This window comes from Paroedura picta, chromosome 8 (assembly GCF_049243985.1).
Source record: "Paroedura picta isolate Pp20150507F chromosome 8, Ppicta_v3.0, whole genome shotgun sequence".
Classification (NCBI taxonomy): Eukaryota; Metazoa; Chordata; class Lepidosauria; order Squamata; family Gekkonidae; genus Paroedura; species Paroedura picta.
This window is the reverse complement of record NC_135376.1, coordinates 14,289,446-14,303,016: the sequence shown is the minus strand read 5'-3', so window position 1 is coordinate 14,303,016 and position 13,571 is coordinate 14,289,446. Positions and strand designations below refer to the sequence as shown.

Genomic DNA, 13,571 nt, shown 5'->3' with positions numbered 1-13,571 from the left:
TTGCAGAGGAAGGCAGTGGCAAACACTTCTCACTTTCCTCAGAAGACCCCTTGCTGGGATCGCCATAAATGGGTTGCAACTTGACAGCATGACCATTCCATGTAATATTAGGACTGCTAGTATTCTAAGGTTATATATGGTTCTGTATTACTGCGGAGTGTTGTTCAGCAAAAGCTCAGAAGCACAGAAACCAGATGTGTATAATTGCAATGAGAGACGTCTGTTATAAACCTTGAATTACGATGTGTGTGTTTTAAGACCAATTTCAAGAGGCATGTATTTTAAAAATAGGACTGGAAGCGGTATTTGTTGCCAGGCTAGCTCCATTGGTCAACACTGAAAATATAACTGCAATGAAATACATTTAAGTAAATGCTTTTGATTGCCTTTGCCTTAACTTTCCCTGACTTAACTTGGTCCCCATTCCCACTACACTTGTGTTTCAAGGGTTGTGTGTATGAAGAAATAAATTTGGTGATCTTGGTAAAGACCCAGCTTGGTGTAGTGGTTAAAAGCAGTGACTTCTAATCTGGGAAAACATGTTTGATTCTCTGCTTCCCCACATGTAGCCAGCTGGGTGACCTTGGGCTCGTCGCATCCCTGATAGTGCTATTCTCAGAGAGCAGTCTTGTCAGAACTCTCTGAGCCTCATCTACCTCCCAGAGTGTCTGTTGTGGGGAGAGGAAAGGGAAGGTGATTGTAAGCCACTTTGAGACTCCTGGTAGAGAAAAGTGGCATATAGAAACAAACCTTCTTCTTCTAGAAATACTGGATGTGGCGTTGATCTGACCTTTATTGGGACCTGACTTTTATTGCTGCTCAACGATTAATGTGTTTTGATATACTGTACTAATGGTGAAAATGTGGTGAGTTACATTCTAGTGAAGATAGGAAGTGATGTCCATAGCAACTTCTTAGCCGTGCATGCCTCTGTCTGGATCAAGGCCTATGTTAAGGTCAGGCATATCAATAAATTGTGGATACAAAAGTATGGGCATTATTCTTAAGTCAAATATGAGACTATAAATGCAGCAGCTGGGTTGGATAAACAGGAGAATCTGTTCAGATTAGAACTACTGTCTTCCTGAAGACAACAGGACTCTCAAAAAACTTCGAGAAACAGTGAAGAGAAAGTGAACTAAATGCAGAACCAAAAATAAATCCGACACACATGCACAGGGAAAGCACAGTGACAAGCAGAATAAAAAAACAACTGGAATGCACAGTGAACGCAAAGGAAAACACCAATGCATAAAAGCCCAAGAATCAGGACAATGACTGAATACAGCCAGTTAAATGACACTATTAAAATTGACCAGTCTTAGCTTAACGTGAGCTCCCTGGGCACATTTTTCACATCACAATGTATAAAATGTGTTAAAATATGCTAAGAAGTTTGCAAACTGTCATACAGGAATAGGTTAAGTGGTTAGTCCTTGCACTGCTCCGTGTCCTTGTCCTGCGTTCTGCACCAAACCTCAGCTTACCTCCATGTTGTATGTGAACAAACCGGCAAAGCCAGTGATGGAACTGAGGCACAGGGAGGGTTGCCAGGTACCCCCCACTAGTGAGGGATGAGGACATAGCCTTACCAGATCCTGGTTGGGAAACTCCTGGAGATTTGGGGATGGAACCTGGGGAGGGCAGGGCCTCCTGGGTATCACCAGGTCCGACCTGGAGGCTGGCATCCCTACAGCGGAGGCCACAACCCTTTCAGTCACCACCCCAGAGGACCTGATTGAGAGGGGCAGTCTAAAAATGGAAGAAAAAGATAAATAGGACCCAGTGAAGTGTAGGAGTTAAACCTTTCAAACCAGGATATTTTATTGATTTCCTTCCTTTTTACACATTTATCAGCTGCTGCTTCTACTTCTACAGTGTGCCGCCATGGGGGTGCCATTTTCTCCAGGGGAACGGATCTCTGTCGCCTGGAGATGAACCCGTAACTCCAGGAGGTCCCCAGATCCCACCTCTGGGCGGCCATCCCCAGCCGTAGGGTCGAGCAGGAAAGCGGGAAGTAAGAAGAGTTAGTTCTTATATGCCGCTTTTCCATACCTGAAGGAGGCTCAAAGCGGCTTACATTCACCTTCCCATTCCTCTCCCCACAACAGACACCCTGTGAGGGAGGTGAGGCTGAGAGAGCCCTGTTATTACTGAGGAAGAAGAGTTGGTTCTTATATGCCGCTTTTCTCTACTCGAAGGAGTCTCAAAGCGGCTTACAGTCGCCTTCCCATTCCTCTCCCCACAACAGACACCCTGTGGGGTGGGTGAGGCTGAGAGAGCCCTGATATTACTGAGGAAGAAGAGTTGGTTCTTATATGCCCCTTTTCTCTACCCGAAGGAGGCTCAAAGCGGCTTACAGTCACCTTCCCTTCCTCTCCCCACAACAGACACCCTGTGAGGTGGGTGAGGCTGAGAGAGCCCTGAAAGTACTGCTCCGTCAGAACAGTTTTATCAGTGCCGTGGCGAGCCCAAGGTCACCCAGCTGGCTGCATGTGGGGGAGTGCAGAATCAAACCTGCCATGCCAGATTAAAGTCTGCACACCTAACCACCACACCAAACTGGCTCAGAGACAATCCCGGCCGAAGGGCCTGGCCTCGCATCCCTGCGCACACGAGCCAGCCGCGGGGGGCCTGCAGCCGGAGGCAGGCGACGGATTCCGGAATCCGCGGGCGAGCGGGGGAGCACCGTCCTGCAGAGCGGCCGAGGGCGGCTGGGAGCGCGGGGGGGAGAAGCTGAGGAGACAGGGCGGAGCGGCGGCGGCGGGAGCTAGTCAGCCAGACGGCGGTGGGGCCACCCGGTGTGAGGGAAATTATATATCTTATTCTTATTACGGCCCCCCTCCCCCTCTCGTGCGGAGGGGGGCCGTAATACGAATAATAATTATTATATATGAAAAACGTGTGTCTGTGTGCCCTGACGCATCTGCGTGGGCACGTCTGTGCCGCCGCGGACCCATTTCGGCGCGTATAAAAATACCCCGCGCGCCCGCCCGCCCAGACACGCCAACTCCCAGCCAGCGCCAGCCAGCTGCCGGCCCAGACGGTGGGCGGGGACTGTCGCGGAGGGCCCGGCCGGGCGCGCGCCTCTGGCTGGTTCGTGGCCGCGCGCCGCCGCCGCCTCAGCCTCAGTCCCGGTGGCTTTTCCTTTTCCTCCTCCTCGGCCGCCGCCGCCGCCGCCTCCTCCTCCTCCTCCTCCCCCCCGCGCTGTCTCTGCAGTGAGGTCACGGGTGGGCGGTGCGTCAGCGGCGGCGGCTTGTGCTCCAGTCTTGGGGGCAGCCGGAGCGCCCGCCTGGGATGCACGGTAGGGGGAAGGACGCTTTCCCGGAGACTACGGGGGGGGGGGGCAGGGGTTGCACGTGGGGGGGGGAGAGAGGGGGAAAGGGAGGAGGCGCCTACAATAATGCACAAGAGAAGGGGGGGATATGGGTTATGGGGAGGAAGGGGCATGGTCCCGGGGGTGGGGGAGGGGAATGGAGTAGCCCTGGGTTCGCCTCCTTAGGGGGGAGGCGAGTGTCATGATGGAGTCTCTCCTGGGTGTATTCCCCCTTGTGGGTGGGTGGGTTGGGAGGGGAAGTCAATGGGGACTTTCTGTGTGTGTTTCAAGGAAGGAGCAATGCTCGGGGGCTTTTAAACAAGAAGGATAAAAGAAAGTCCCCCCCCTCCCCCTCCACTCCCCTCGCCTCGCCGTCAAGGCAAGGGTTTCCTCGAGTGTAGTGCAAGAAAAGAGCGAAGGCTCGAGGTCTCCCGGAAGGCTGGCTCTGGCTGAGCCCCCTCGGTTAGGGGGAAGGGGAAGAGGAGGAGGAGGGAGGGGGGCAGGAGAGAGAGAGCCGGGAGGTTTAATCCGAGCAGGGCGTCTGGACTCCGGGCAGGCTCTCCTCCCCTCCCCGCCCGGCCTAACCTTCCCCGGTCTGTTCTCTCTCCTCTACTAGACTTAACCTTCCTCGCCCTGCGTGGGGGAGGAGAGTCTGTAGCAGCAGGTTCCTCGCAGCCAGCCAGCCAGCCAGCCAGCCAGCCGGAGGAGTTTTAGTTCACGGCGGGGAAGCGGAATTCCGCAAGGGCGAAGGTTGCGCTGGAGAAATTGGCAGGGCAGGGAGCTTTTACATGTATGTGTGGTTGTGTGTGTGAAGGGAGGGAGGGCAGAGCGGGAAGCAAGCACCCCCCCTCCCTTCCCTTCCCCTCCCAGTAGTAGAGGATCCAGAGGAGACTGGCGGGCAGGGCTCTGGCAGTATCTTCCTGGAGTGATTCAGCACACAATGTCACCGGGATTTGCTGGTGGAGCCGGAGATTGGACCTGATAAGTGGGTCTGAGAGCCAAAGGCTGGCGGAGGCCCTTTTTACGAAGTTTAGGGCTTAGTGTCTGAATATGGGATGGTCTGTGTGTGAGAGAGAGATTATATAATAATGCAACAATTATGGCTGGGGGTGGGAGAATTAGGGGGCTTGTGGGCCATGGAGGCCTTTGTCGAAGGACGCCTGTGAAGCAGCAGCGTTTCTAACTTGTCTGTTGGCGGCACCCCCTGTGTGTGTGTGGCAGAGGATTCTGGGAAATCAGGTGTGCTCTGGCCAGGTTTGTCAGATCTCACCCCAGTGCTCTGTCAACTGCTAGCGAAATTAAAACACAGTCTTCTGTGGCTGTGCTCTTTAGAGGAAATTTACATAGTACTTGGCAGATTTTTGGGAAAGGTCGTCCCTTTGTGGTTGAGAGATCTCTGATAAAGTTCTGGAGAGTTGTACTTTAGAGAATGCAGTTTGGAAACCACTGCTGTTAAGAATAATGTCTGTAAAGAGGTCACGGCACTGCTAGGAAGGCCTCAGTCTAGTAACTGTCATGTGATGTGTTTTATAGTTCTTTGTGTTTTGGAGTAAGAGGTGGTTTGCTCTGGATGGGTGCCCTCTACTGAACAGCTGACTCCAGATTCCCAAAGCAGCTGTGGGATGTGGAGAGTACAGAATAGTTTGGTTTGGTGTAAATATGCACCATGATTGTTGGAGCCAGTTGGGAGAAAGTGTGTTACAAATTCAGTCCAGAGAGAGGGAAGGTGGTTTATAAGACGTGCTAGGGTTTTGAAACTAGGTCATGTAGGTAAGGGAGGCATTCCTGTACCAAGTATGTGTGTTTTCCAGAGATATCTGTATGTGACCAGAAAACAGCAATGGATGAGTGTAAGATAGGAAAGGGAAAGAGGCAGTGTTGAAAATACATTGTATTGTACAGAGGAGCAGTGGTAATTTTCCCCCACCCCACCCGCAGAACAGCTGGTGTGGGAAAAAAGCTCACCTAACTTCAGTTTTGTGTTGACTGGGGAGATAAGTGTCTTGCTCTAAATTACACCATATGTGGTTGGAGTGCAGATACCTTCATTTGATATGCAAGTTTTGAAAGGGTAAAGAGGCCTTGTAATTTCTCTAGAGATTTCCCTGACTCTGGCCTCTAAAGAATGCACAATTGGGGCCCCCTCCCCCTTCATTGATATTGTGAATGTATTATCATAATTCCTAGCTCACACTCTGTTTCAACAAATAAGAGTTCATTTGTAGACAATGGAAATGTTATTACTGCCCTTATTTTCAAATTGGGTGTCTGTGTGCAGCTGTAATAGTTTTATGCTGCTAAGTCTCAGCAGACTCATGGCAACCCCATTGGTTGTCCAGGCCAGTAATATTCAGAGGTGGTTTGCCATTGCCTGCCTCTACGTCATGACCGGGGTATTTTTTGGTGGTTTCCCAGCCAAATACTAGCCAGGGTTGACCTTGCTTAGCTTCCAAGACCTAATGAGACTAGCTGGGGCTATCCAGGTTGTGGCATGTGCAGCTATACCTGGTGCCCAGACACACCTACCAGGAAATAGGAGTGGGCCATTCATACAGAAGAAACGAGAACTGTAGAGTTAGGCAGTAAAATCTGGCGTGGGGTGTGGAAGGGTCTGCACTGTTTTAAAAAGGCCAAAGCAGGCTTTAGATTCCAGCTATATAATGCAGTTGAAGGAGTCTGAGGTTGTGTCATGGCATTAGAGAGTTATAGGTAGGAAAAGGAACAGGGCTAGTGGTAAAGGAGATTATACGGAGGATAATTATTTTATTTATTTTATTTATTTATTTAGATTTCTATACCGCCCATTTCTTTGCAGCTCGGGGGGGGGGGGTTTACACAGAACATTATATAACTTACATGGAACATTATACATACTGTAACATCAAAACAACTTTCATAAAGCATCAAAAAGTTTACAAAACCATATAATATAAACAACAATTAACAGTAACATTAGGAAGCTGTAGTAAGTTAATTATAGTATAGTAATTATAGTAAAGAAAACATTCTATTCAATTTCAAAAATATCTTGATATTTTGGGAAGGCTGAGTTAGATGAGAGACATCCACTCGGCCACAAAGTATATCTGTCAGGGGATCCTGAGATAATAGTGGGTTTTCCACTCACCTGCCTACAGGGAAGGAGGAGTTCATTGAGTGGAATGCCTCCTGGGCTCTATATTCCATGCAAGTCAGACTAACTTTATACGTTTGGAGTTTACATATTAAAATATTGTATGGTTTTATTGAGGTTTTATATATGCTGTATGCAAACTTAAATAAGTTCGCAGTCGGTGCGAACTTAAATGGACTCCGGGGAATGGTAGAGGACAGGAAGGCCTGGAGGATCATTGTCCATAGGGTCGCGATGGGTCGGACACGACTTCGCACCTAACAACAAAATATGCTGTAACTCGCCTCGAGCCTCCGGGGAGAGGCGAGTAACAAATATAATAGCAATAGCAATAGCAATAGCAATAGCAATAGCAATAGCAATAGCAATAGCAATAGCAATAGCAATAGCAATAGCAATAGCAATAGCAATAGCAATAATAGAGGGGAATAAAGCATTGTTAAAAAACTGGGAGAATTCATGTTCAAAAGTGGGCATAAATGATTTGAGCAGTATGGGGATGGGGATCAAGAGAAGTATGGAAACTGTATGGAGGTGGTGGTGGTGGTGAGGAACTACAGGCAAGCAAGGGGTAAAGATCAGAATATTGGGACAGTGAGACTTGTGTTGTCAGGTATGTAAACTGCAGCTAATTTACGCGTGGGGAAGTTACAAGCAATATTTAATCAATGATGTTTATTTTATGATAATAAAGGAGTTTATGGAATGCAAAGAATGCAGAGCATGGAAATCTTTTAAAGCAGGCCTTGACAAATTTTCTTTGGCTGTAACAGCCAGTCCAAAAATTTAGGAGTCAGCCTCATTTGTCAACTATCGAATTATTGCTGCCCTAAAAACTAATCTTAACCTCATCAATTCCTTGTAACTTTATTGAAGCTTTGATATAAGTATTGTATTAATGTAAATAAATATAGGACTAATCCTGGTTGTCATGATCACAACAAAAAAGCTAACCTCTAACTGTAACCTGAGTTCTACCTGGCGTCTCATGATTCCATGATGTTGCTTGAAAAAGCACCATTTAACCAGAGCCAGTAAAGGAAGCAACTGATTAAGAAATCATTTAATCCTGCATTGTGCAGGGGGATGGACTAGATGATCCTGGAGGTCCCTTCCAACTCTTGATTCTATGATTAATCCATCACCACTGAAAGGTGTAAAGTCAAGTTTATGTATAAATCAGCAATCAGCTTCATGAGTATTTATTTTTGTCATACATCAAACAAATCAGCTGCAAATGATAAATAAGGCTTATGCTGAAAAACGCCAGAAGACCCTACAGTAAAATCATTGCTAAATGTACTAGCCACCACAATGACATTTCTAGGCACCCTATCATCTAATATTGGTTGTCTCCTCTTTAAGTATATTTATGTTCCTTTAGCAAACTCTCTCTGGAGTCCCCAGTGGGTTTCTATATTACCACTGATCAGGTGTACACCTGCTTCTCCATTGCTATAGCATTGCACCCATCCATTACTCTTGTTCATTAGCAATTCATCATTTTGAATGGGTGGTTATATTATTATTATTATTATTATTATTATTATTATTATTATTATTATTATTATTATTATTATTCAATTTATTCCCCACCACTCCCTGTCTGGCTCGTGGCAGGTTACAATGTCTTATAAAAACCCGATTAAAACACCAATTAAAAGACATAAAAAACCCTAACATGGCAGAAACCTACTCCCAACCCCCACTACTAGTAGGTGGAGAAGGAGGTCTGATGATGTACTACTCAAACCTCGGTGGTGGTAGGGAGTCGTCGGTCTACCTCGCCAGCCCCGGCCTCAACCATAGACCTGGTGGAAGAGCTCCGTCTTGCAGACAATGCGGAACACTGAAAGTAATAGTGATAGAAAGGAGCCTTGGGTGTCCTCTGTGGATCAGTTTTATTCCCGCTATATGCCTTGTTCATGTTTGGGTGTATATGGAATATCTAATATTGTCTACTTGTCCTATCAGAACAGCCTGGGAAATAAGTCTGTGAGAAGGAAGAAAGAAAATGGATCTGGTGATGACTTTCATTAGGTTGCTGGAGTTTGAAGGACTGTGGCTCAGGCGAAGAGTCTCTGCTTTGCTTGCAGAAGATCCCAGGTTCAATCCCCGGCATCTCCACTTAAAAGGGCCAGACAGTTGGTGATGTGGGAGACCTTGGCCTGGGACCCTGGGGAGCCGCTGCCCATCTGAGTAGACAATACTGACATCAATGGACGAAGGGTCTGATTCAGTGTAAGGCAGCTTCATGCATATGGTGATCTCTTGCAAATAATTCACAGACTATTTTATCAAGGCAGAACCTCTGTCTGAGGCTTGCAAGCTTATTGAACAAGGCACATTTATCTGACAAAAGGTATTGCGGTTTATTTTATCGTGTCTATTGTAGGGGTAGTCAAACTGCGGCCCTCCAGATGTCCATGGACTACAATTCCCATGAGCCCCTGCCAGCATTCGCTGGCAGGGGCTCATGGGAATCGTAGTCCATGGACATCTGGAGGTCCGCAGTTTGACTACCCCTGCTGTAGGATCTATGTTGTTAACTTGAACCACTTTATTTCACTCGTGTAATAGATGTGAATATTTGTTCCTTCCCCCCCCTCTCCCCATTTAGACTCTGAAAAATTGGACAGATACATGAATTACTAGTCCGAGAAGTTAATTTTGGTGATGGCCAGGATCTTGCTTTCATTGTTAAGTCTTGGAGTTGGAGCATTTATACTCACAAGGGTCATCATCTTTACAGCTCCTGCGAGCCATCTGGGAACAACTTTCAATTTGGAGATTGATGAATTAACATCAACGTTATTGAAGGTGGAAAACATAATTGCACAGTGAATACACAGCCCTGTGGTCTGGTACCCCTGGAGCCTGTTCCATAAAGCACCGTATAGAAGTATAACTGTGGAACCAGCACATCGTGGTTTGTGAGAATATCAGCAGTTCTGTGTTTTCATGTTCAAATGGAAGCAGATTTAAAGAGCCTGTGTGTTTATAAAAATGGAGAAACCCTTCAAGGCTGCTAGACTTTGTACTAAGTTACAGTTTTCTATTGGATTAAATCACTGGATCATTTTCGAAACCAGCGATTTAAGGGAGAGAGCGAAACCTTTTTGTACATTTATCGGGTTGTACATTTTATATCCGTAAACGGGAGAAATATTTTTTAAATGACGGAAGTTTCTAAATGACCCCTCTTCTTTAATTGTTCTACTACTCAATGCAAAGTATTGAAAATACCAGACTTGGTATCTTATTAAATATCTTACTGCGGTGAAAAGCAGCTGAATGTCTGTCCTATAATTGCAGATAACTAGAAACGGACATTTGAAAGGGCTACCCAAGATCAAATTTCATATCTGCCTTGTCTTAAGATTTAGCTATGGAAGCTCCGCAGATAAATTTTCCTCTTGGTCGCCAGACAAAGCAAAAGGGGACGGCGACACAAGACGATGGCAGCCCTCCTGCAAAAAAGGCAATGACAGAAATGCGTGTAAAAGATAAAGTTCAAACTGTGATAAGTAAGCTGACCACAATAAAGAAGGAGCACTTGGATGAGTGTGAAGAAAATGCTATGGAGGGCAGAGAAGAAGATGCCAAGCCAAATGTTGTGGCAACACCGGAGCCCTTGAACTTGAATCCGGGGTTGAAACACACACTGGCGCAGTTCCATTTAAGCAGCCAGAGCTCACTGGGAGGTCCAGCGGCGTTTTCGGCTCGCCACTCCCAAGAAAGCACACCTTCTGTCTTTGTACCTCTCCCATCTCCCCAGATCCTTCCTGGTCCACTGCTTGTCCCTTCAGACAGTTCGACAGAACTGACTCAGACTATATTGGAAGGGGAGTCTATATCTTGTTTCAAAGTTGGAGGGGAAAAGAGACTTTGCTTGCCTCAGGTCTTGAATTCTGTGCTCCGCGACTTCTCTCTGCAGCAAATTAACACCGTGTGTGACGAACTGTACATCTATTGTTCTCGGTGCACTTCGGACCAGCTTCACATTTTAAAAGTTTTGGGAATCCTTCCGTTTAACGCTCCGTCGTGTGGGCTTATCACGCTGACTGATGCACAGAGACTATGCAATGCCCTGCTGCGTCCTCACGCTTTCCCCCAAAACGGTAGCTTGGTCCACGCAAAAAATTCTCTGGCCCAACTCAAAGAGACTGGCAGTGCCTTTGAAGTTGAGCATGAGTGTCTGGGCAAATGCCAGGGTTTATTTGCCCCCCAGTTTTACCTTCAGCCGGATTCTCCTTGTATCCAGTGTTCCGAATGCTATGGGATGTTCTCTCCCCAAACGTTTGTGATGCATTCTCATCGTTCCCCAGATAAGAGGACCTGTCACTGGGGCTTTGAATCGGCCAAGTGGCACTGCTATCTCCACGTTAACCAAAAATATTTAGGAACCCCAGAAGAGAGAGATTTAAAGCATCTGCTGGAAGAAATGAAAGAGAAATTTACCGTGAGGAGCCAGAAGGCCCAGGCTAAAGTAAGTCTGTTTATTCTTGTTTAAAATGATTGGTTTCAGCGAGGGCTAAAAATGACGTTTAAATATTCTAAGTATGTACTTCATAACTGTGAATGTGAATTTGTCCCTTGTGTATAAAAACCTTAGCTGTTAGCAGGAAGTGTCACTGTGGCACAGCGAGCACAACTCTGGGGGAAAAAAATAACACTCTGGTGCTTAAAACACAGTCATAAGCTAGCGGGTTTGGGAATTTATTTCTTGTTTCCTAACTGACTTTTGAACAAAGCATTAGAAGAGCAGAGTTGCTGTTGGGGGTGGGTATTCCTGCTTGATTTTGCTTTGTATGTAATAATAAGAATTGTAAGTAACAATAAGAATTACAGTGTGTGTCGTGGGTGGTCCCTATTGTGGCGCCTGTGGGTGTTATGGCCCCTGCTAAGCAAGTGGGCAGGCCCAGATGGGGCTTTTTACCTCGCAGGGCTTCTGATTGGCCATTAGTGATCTGATTGACTGCTCAGATCTTTAAACACACTGCATTGGCAGCAGCTGCCTGCACAGCACAAGGATCTCCACTGAAGGACCTGAAGGTAATCTGTGTGTATGTAAGACAAATATTTTAAAACAATACGTTTGTTCAAGAAGACATCCTGTTAAACAGAGCCTCTGCTTAGATTCAAGCGGGTAGCCTTGTGGCACCTTTAAGACCAACAAAGATTTATTCAAGGCGTGAGCTTTCGAGTGCAAGCACTCTTCCTCAGACTTAGTTTTTTGTTGTAGAGCTTCTGCTTGAAAGGTGGAAGATTTCCTAAAGAATTGTGCTCAATCTCATGCCCCGGCAGATTGCTGTTGGCTCTGCAGTCAGAGTAGTTCAGCCATGGAATTGGCTGCCTAAGGAGGTGGTGAGCTCATTGTAGTCCATGGACATCTGGAGGGCCGCAGTTTGACTACCCCTGCTTTAGGCTGATTCTTTAGGCTGATTCTGCATTGATCAGGGGACTGGACTAGGTGGCCTGTATGGCCCCTTTCAGCTCTATGATTCTATGTACGTATGTCTCCTCACTCAGCTGTTTTGGGGTTGCATCCACCACCCTGTGTCAGAATTCCAAAAGTTCTCGCAAGCTCAAAAAATGTTGGGAATCTCTGATATATGTTATCATCGATAAGTAACAGCACTGGGCAAAGATGTACCCTTCTCCATGCTGTAGTGAACATAAGAAAATATGGGAAGCAGGAAGAGTCTTGCACAGGGAAATGTTTGTTTTGCACTGAAATTTTGCTTGGGGCATTTTAGGGGTACAGTGTATTGTTATGTCCCTCATACACACACTTATTTGCCTAAAACGTTGCTGTCCTTTACAATTTTAAGGCTCTGACCTGTGCAGCAAAATAGGGGTAGGGATGGGATGTTAACATCTTTCTGGTCTTTATCAATACATATGGGGGTTTTAAATCAGGAATGTATTGTGAAGGCTTGGGTGGTTTTCTCTATGCTATGAGACAGTGCTTCACCGCAAACAACTACAATGATAGTTGCTATCTCTTGGCTGTGCCAAAAAGAACTTCGGCAAACTGAATAAGGGAAGTTGCCCCAGTGTAAGCCTTGCAAGCATTCTAGTAGATTAACAGTTTGTGCTTTTATGTACTGTTTCTAGTGTATAGTTCCTGTGCCAACTCAAGGTTGTGTATGCAACCCAGGGCAATCAGAAATGTGCCTTTCAGCTTCCAGTTTTTCAATTTCAGTGGGTTTTTTTTTTTTAGTTTTTAGCTCTTACAGCTGAAGAGACGCTCACGAAAACAGGGTTGCAGCGTCTGCATTATGGTTTTCGTGGCATGTAGCTTTCAGTGGGTAGACAGTCTTCTAATTAAAGACACACCCTATTCTGGTTGGTGCCTGTAGTACTGGGAAGGAGTTTGTAGAACAAGGAGATCATATTTGTTGTCTCAGCTACATATGGAACATGCTGCTTGATGGACTAATAAAAGGAATGCTAAGTAATAAAAGAATATTAAAAAAAAGTAAGTCGGGGTAAGAGACTGGGTAAGAAAGGGACAGGGACTTTTTCCAGTTCCTCATTTCGGTCTAGCAGAGGAAGGTATTTTGAGGATGGGGGGGGGGTCATACCTGTACTATTTTGTTGTTTCCTGTAAACTGCCCTGAGCCTTCGGGGAGGGCGGTATAGAAATACAATAAATAAATAAATAAATAGTTTATGCTTTGCAAGCAAGAGATCCTATCTTTTATCTGTGGCTTTTTCCGATTATATCTGGTAGCTGGTCTAAAGGAGGTTTCTCCCTGAGACCTTGAAAGCCTGTTGTCCATTAGAAATATCACTCCATAGCTGATGTGGGGCTCATTCAATGAACGCAGCAGACTTTACCCATGAAATGTGGTGCAGCAAATCCAAGAAGGCAGCTTGAGTAAAACAGCAGCCATTTCAGCGCCATATTTCATGGATAACTGTACCAGTTAAATTACTAACTTGTGGACTAGCTTCTCTACTTCTTATACCTTGCTTCTTGCCCAAGGGAGGAGCAAAGAGCGAGCCCCATACGGTGTGCAGGAAATATGGTCTGGGGCCAGCAGCCTTGGAGGAGCTATCTGATTGTCAATAATGTAGCTCTAAACTCAGACCACTGTTTAGAAATTAGAAGCT

At 46.2% G+C, this 13,571-nt stretch overlaps 1 protein-coding gene across 3 annotated transcripts in view; it reads left to right on the top strand.

Moving 5' to 3' along the window:
- Window positions 1-3,006: 3,006 nt before the first annotated feature.
- The window catches only part of SKIL (SKI like proto-oncogene), a 33,283-nt gene continuing 22,718 nt past the window's right edge, over window positions 3,007-13,571 (top strand). For 2 of the 3 annotated variants that reach the window (XR_013233420.1, XM_077348422.1), the window contains exons 1-2: window positions 3,007-3,304; window positions 9,070-10,938. Coding sequence is in view for 2 of the 3 variants with exons in the window: in XM_077348422.1 (XP_077204537.1) it covers window positions 9,838-10,938 (1,101 nt within the window). In the remaining variant the exon portion in view is untranslated. The remainder of the gene's footprint in view (window positions 3,305-9,069; window positions 10,939-13,571) is intronic. The other variant, XM_077348423.1, reaches the window with a different exon arrangement.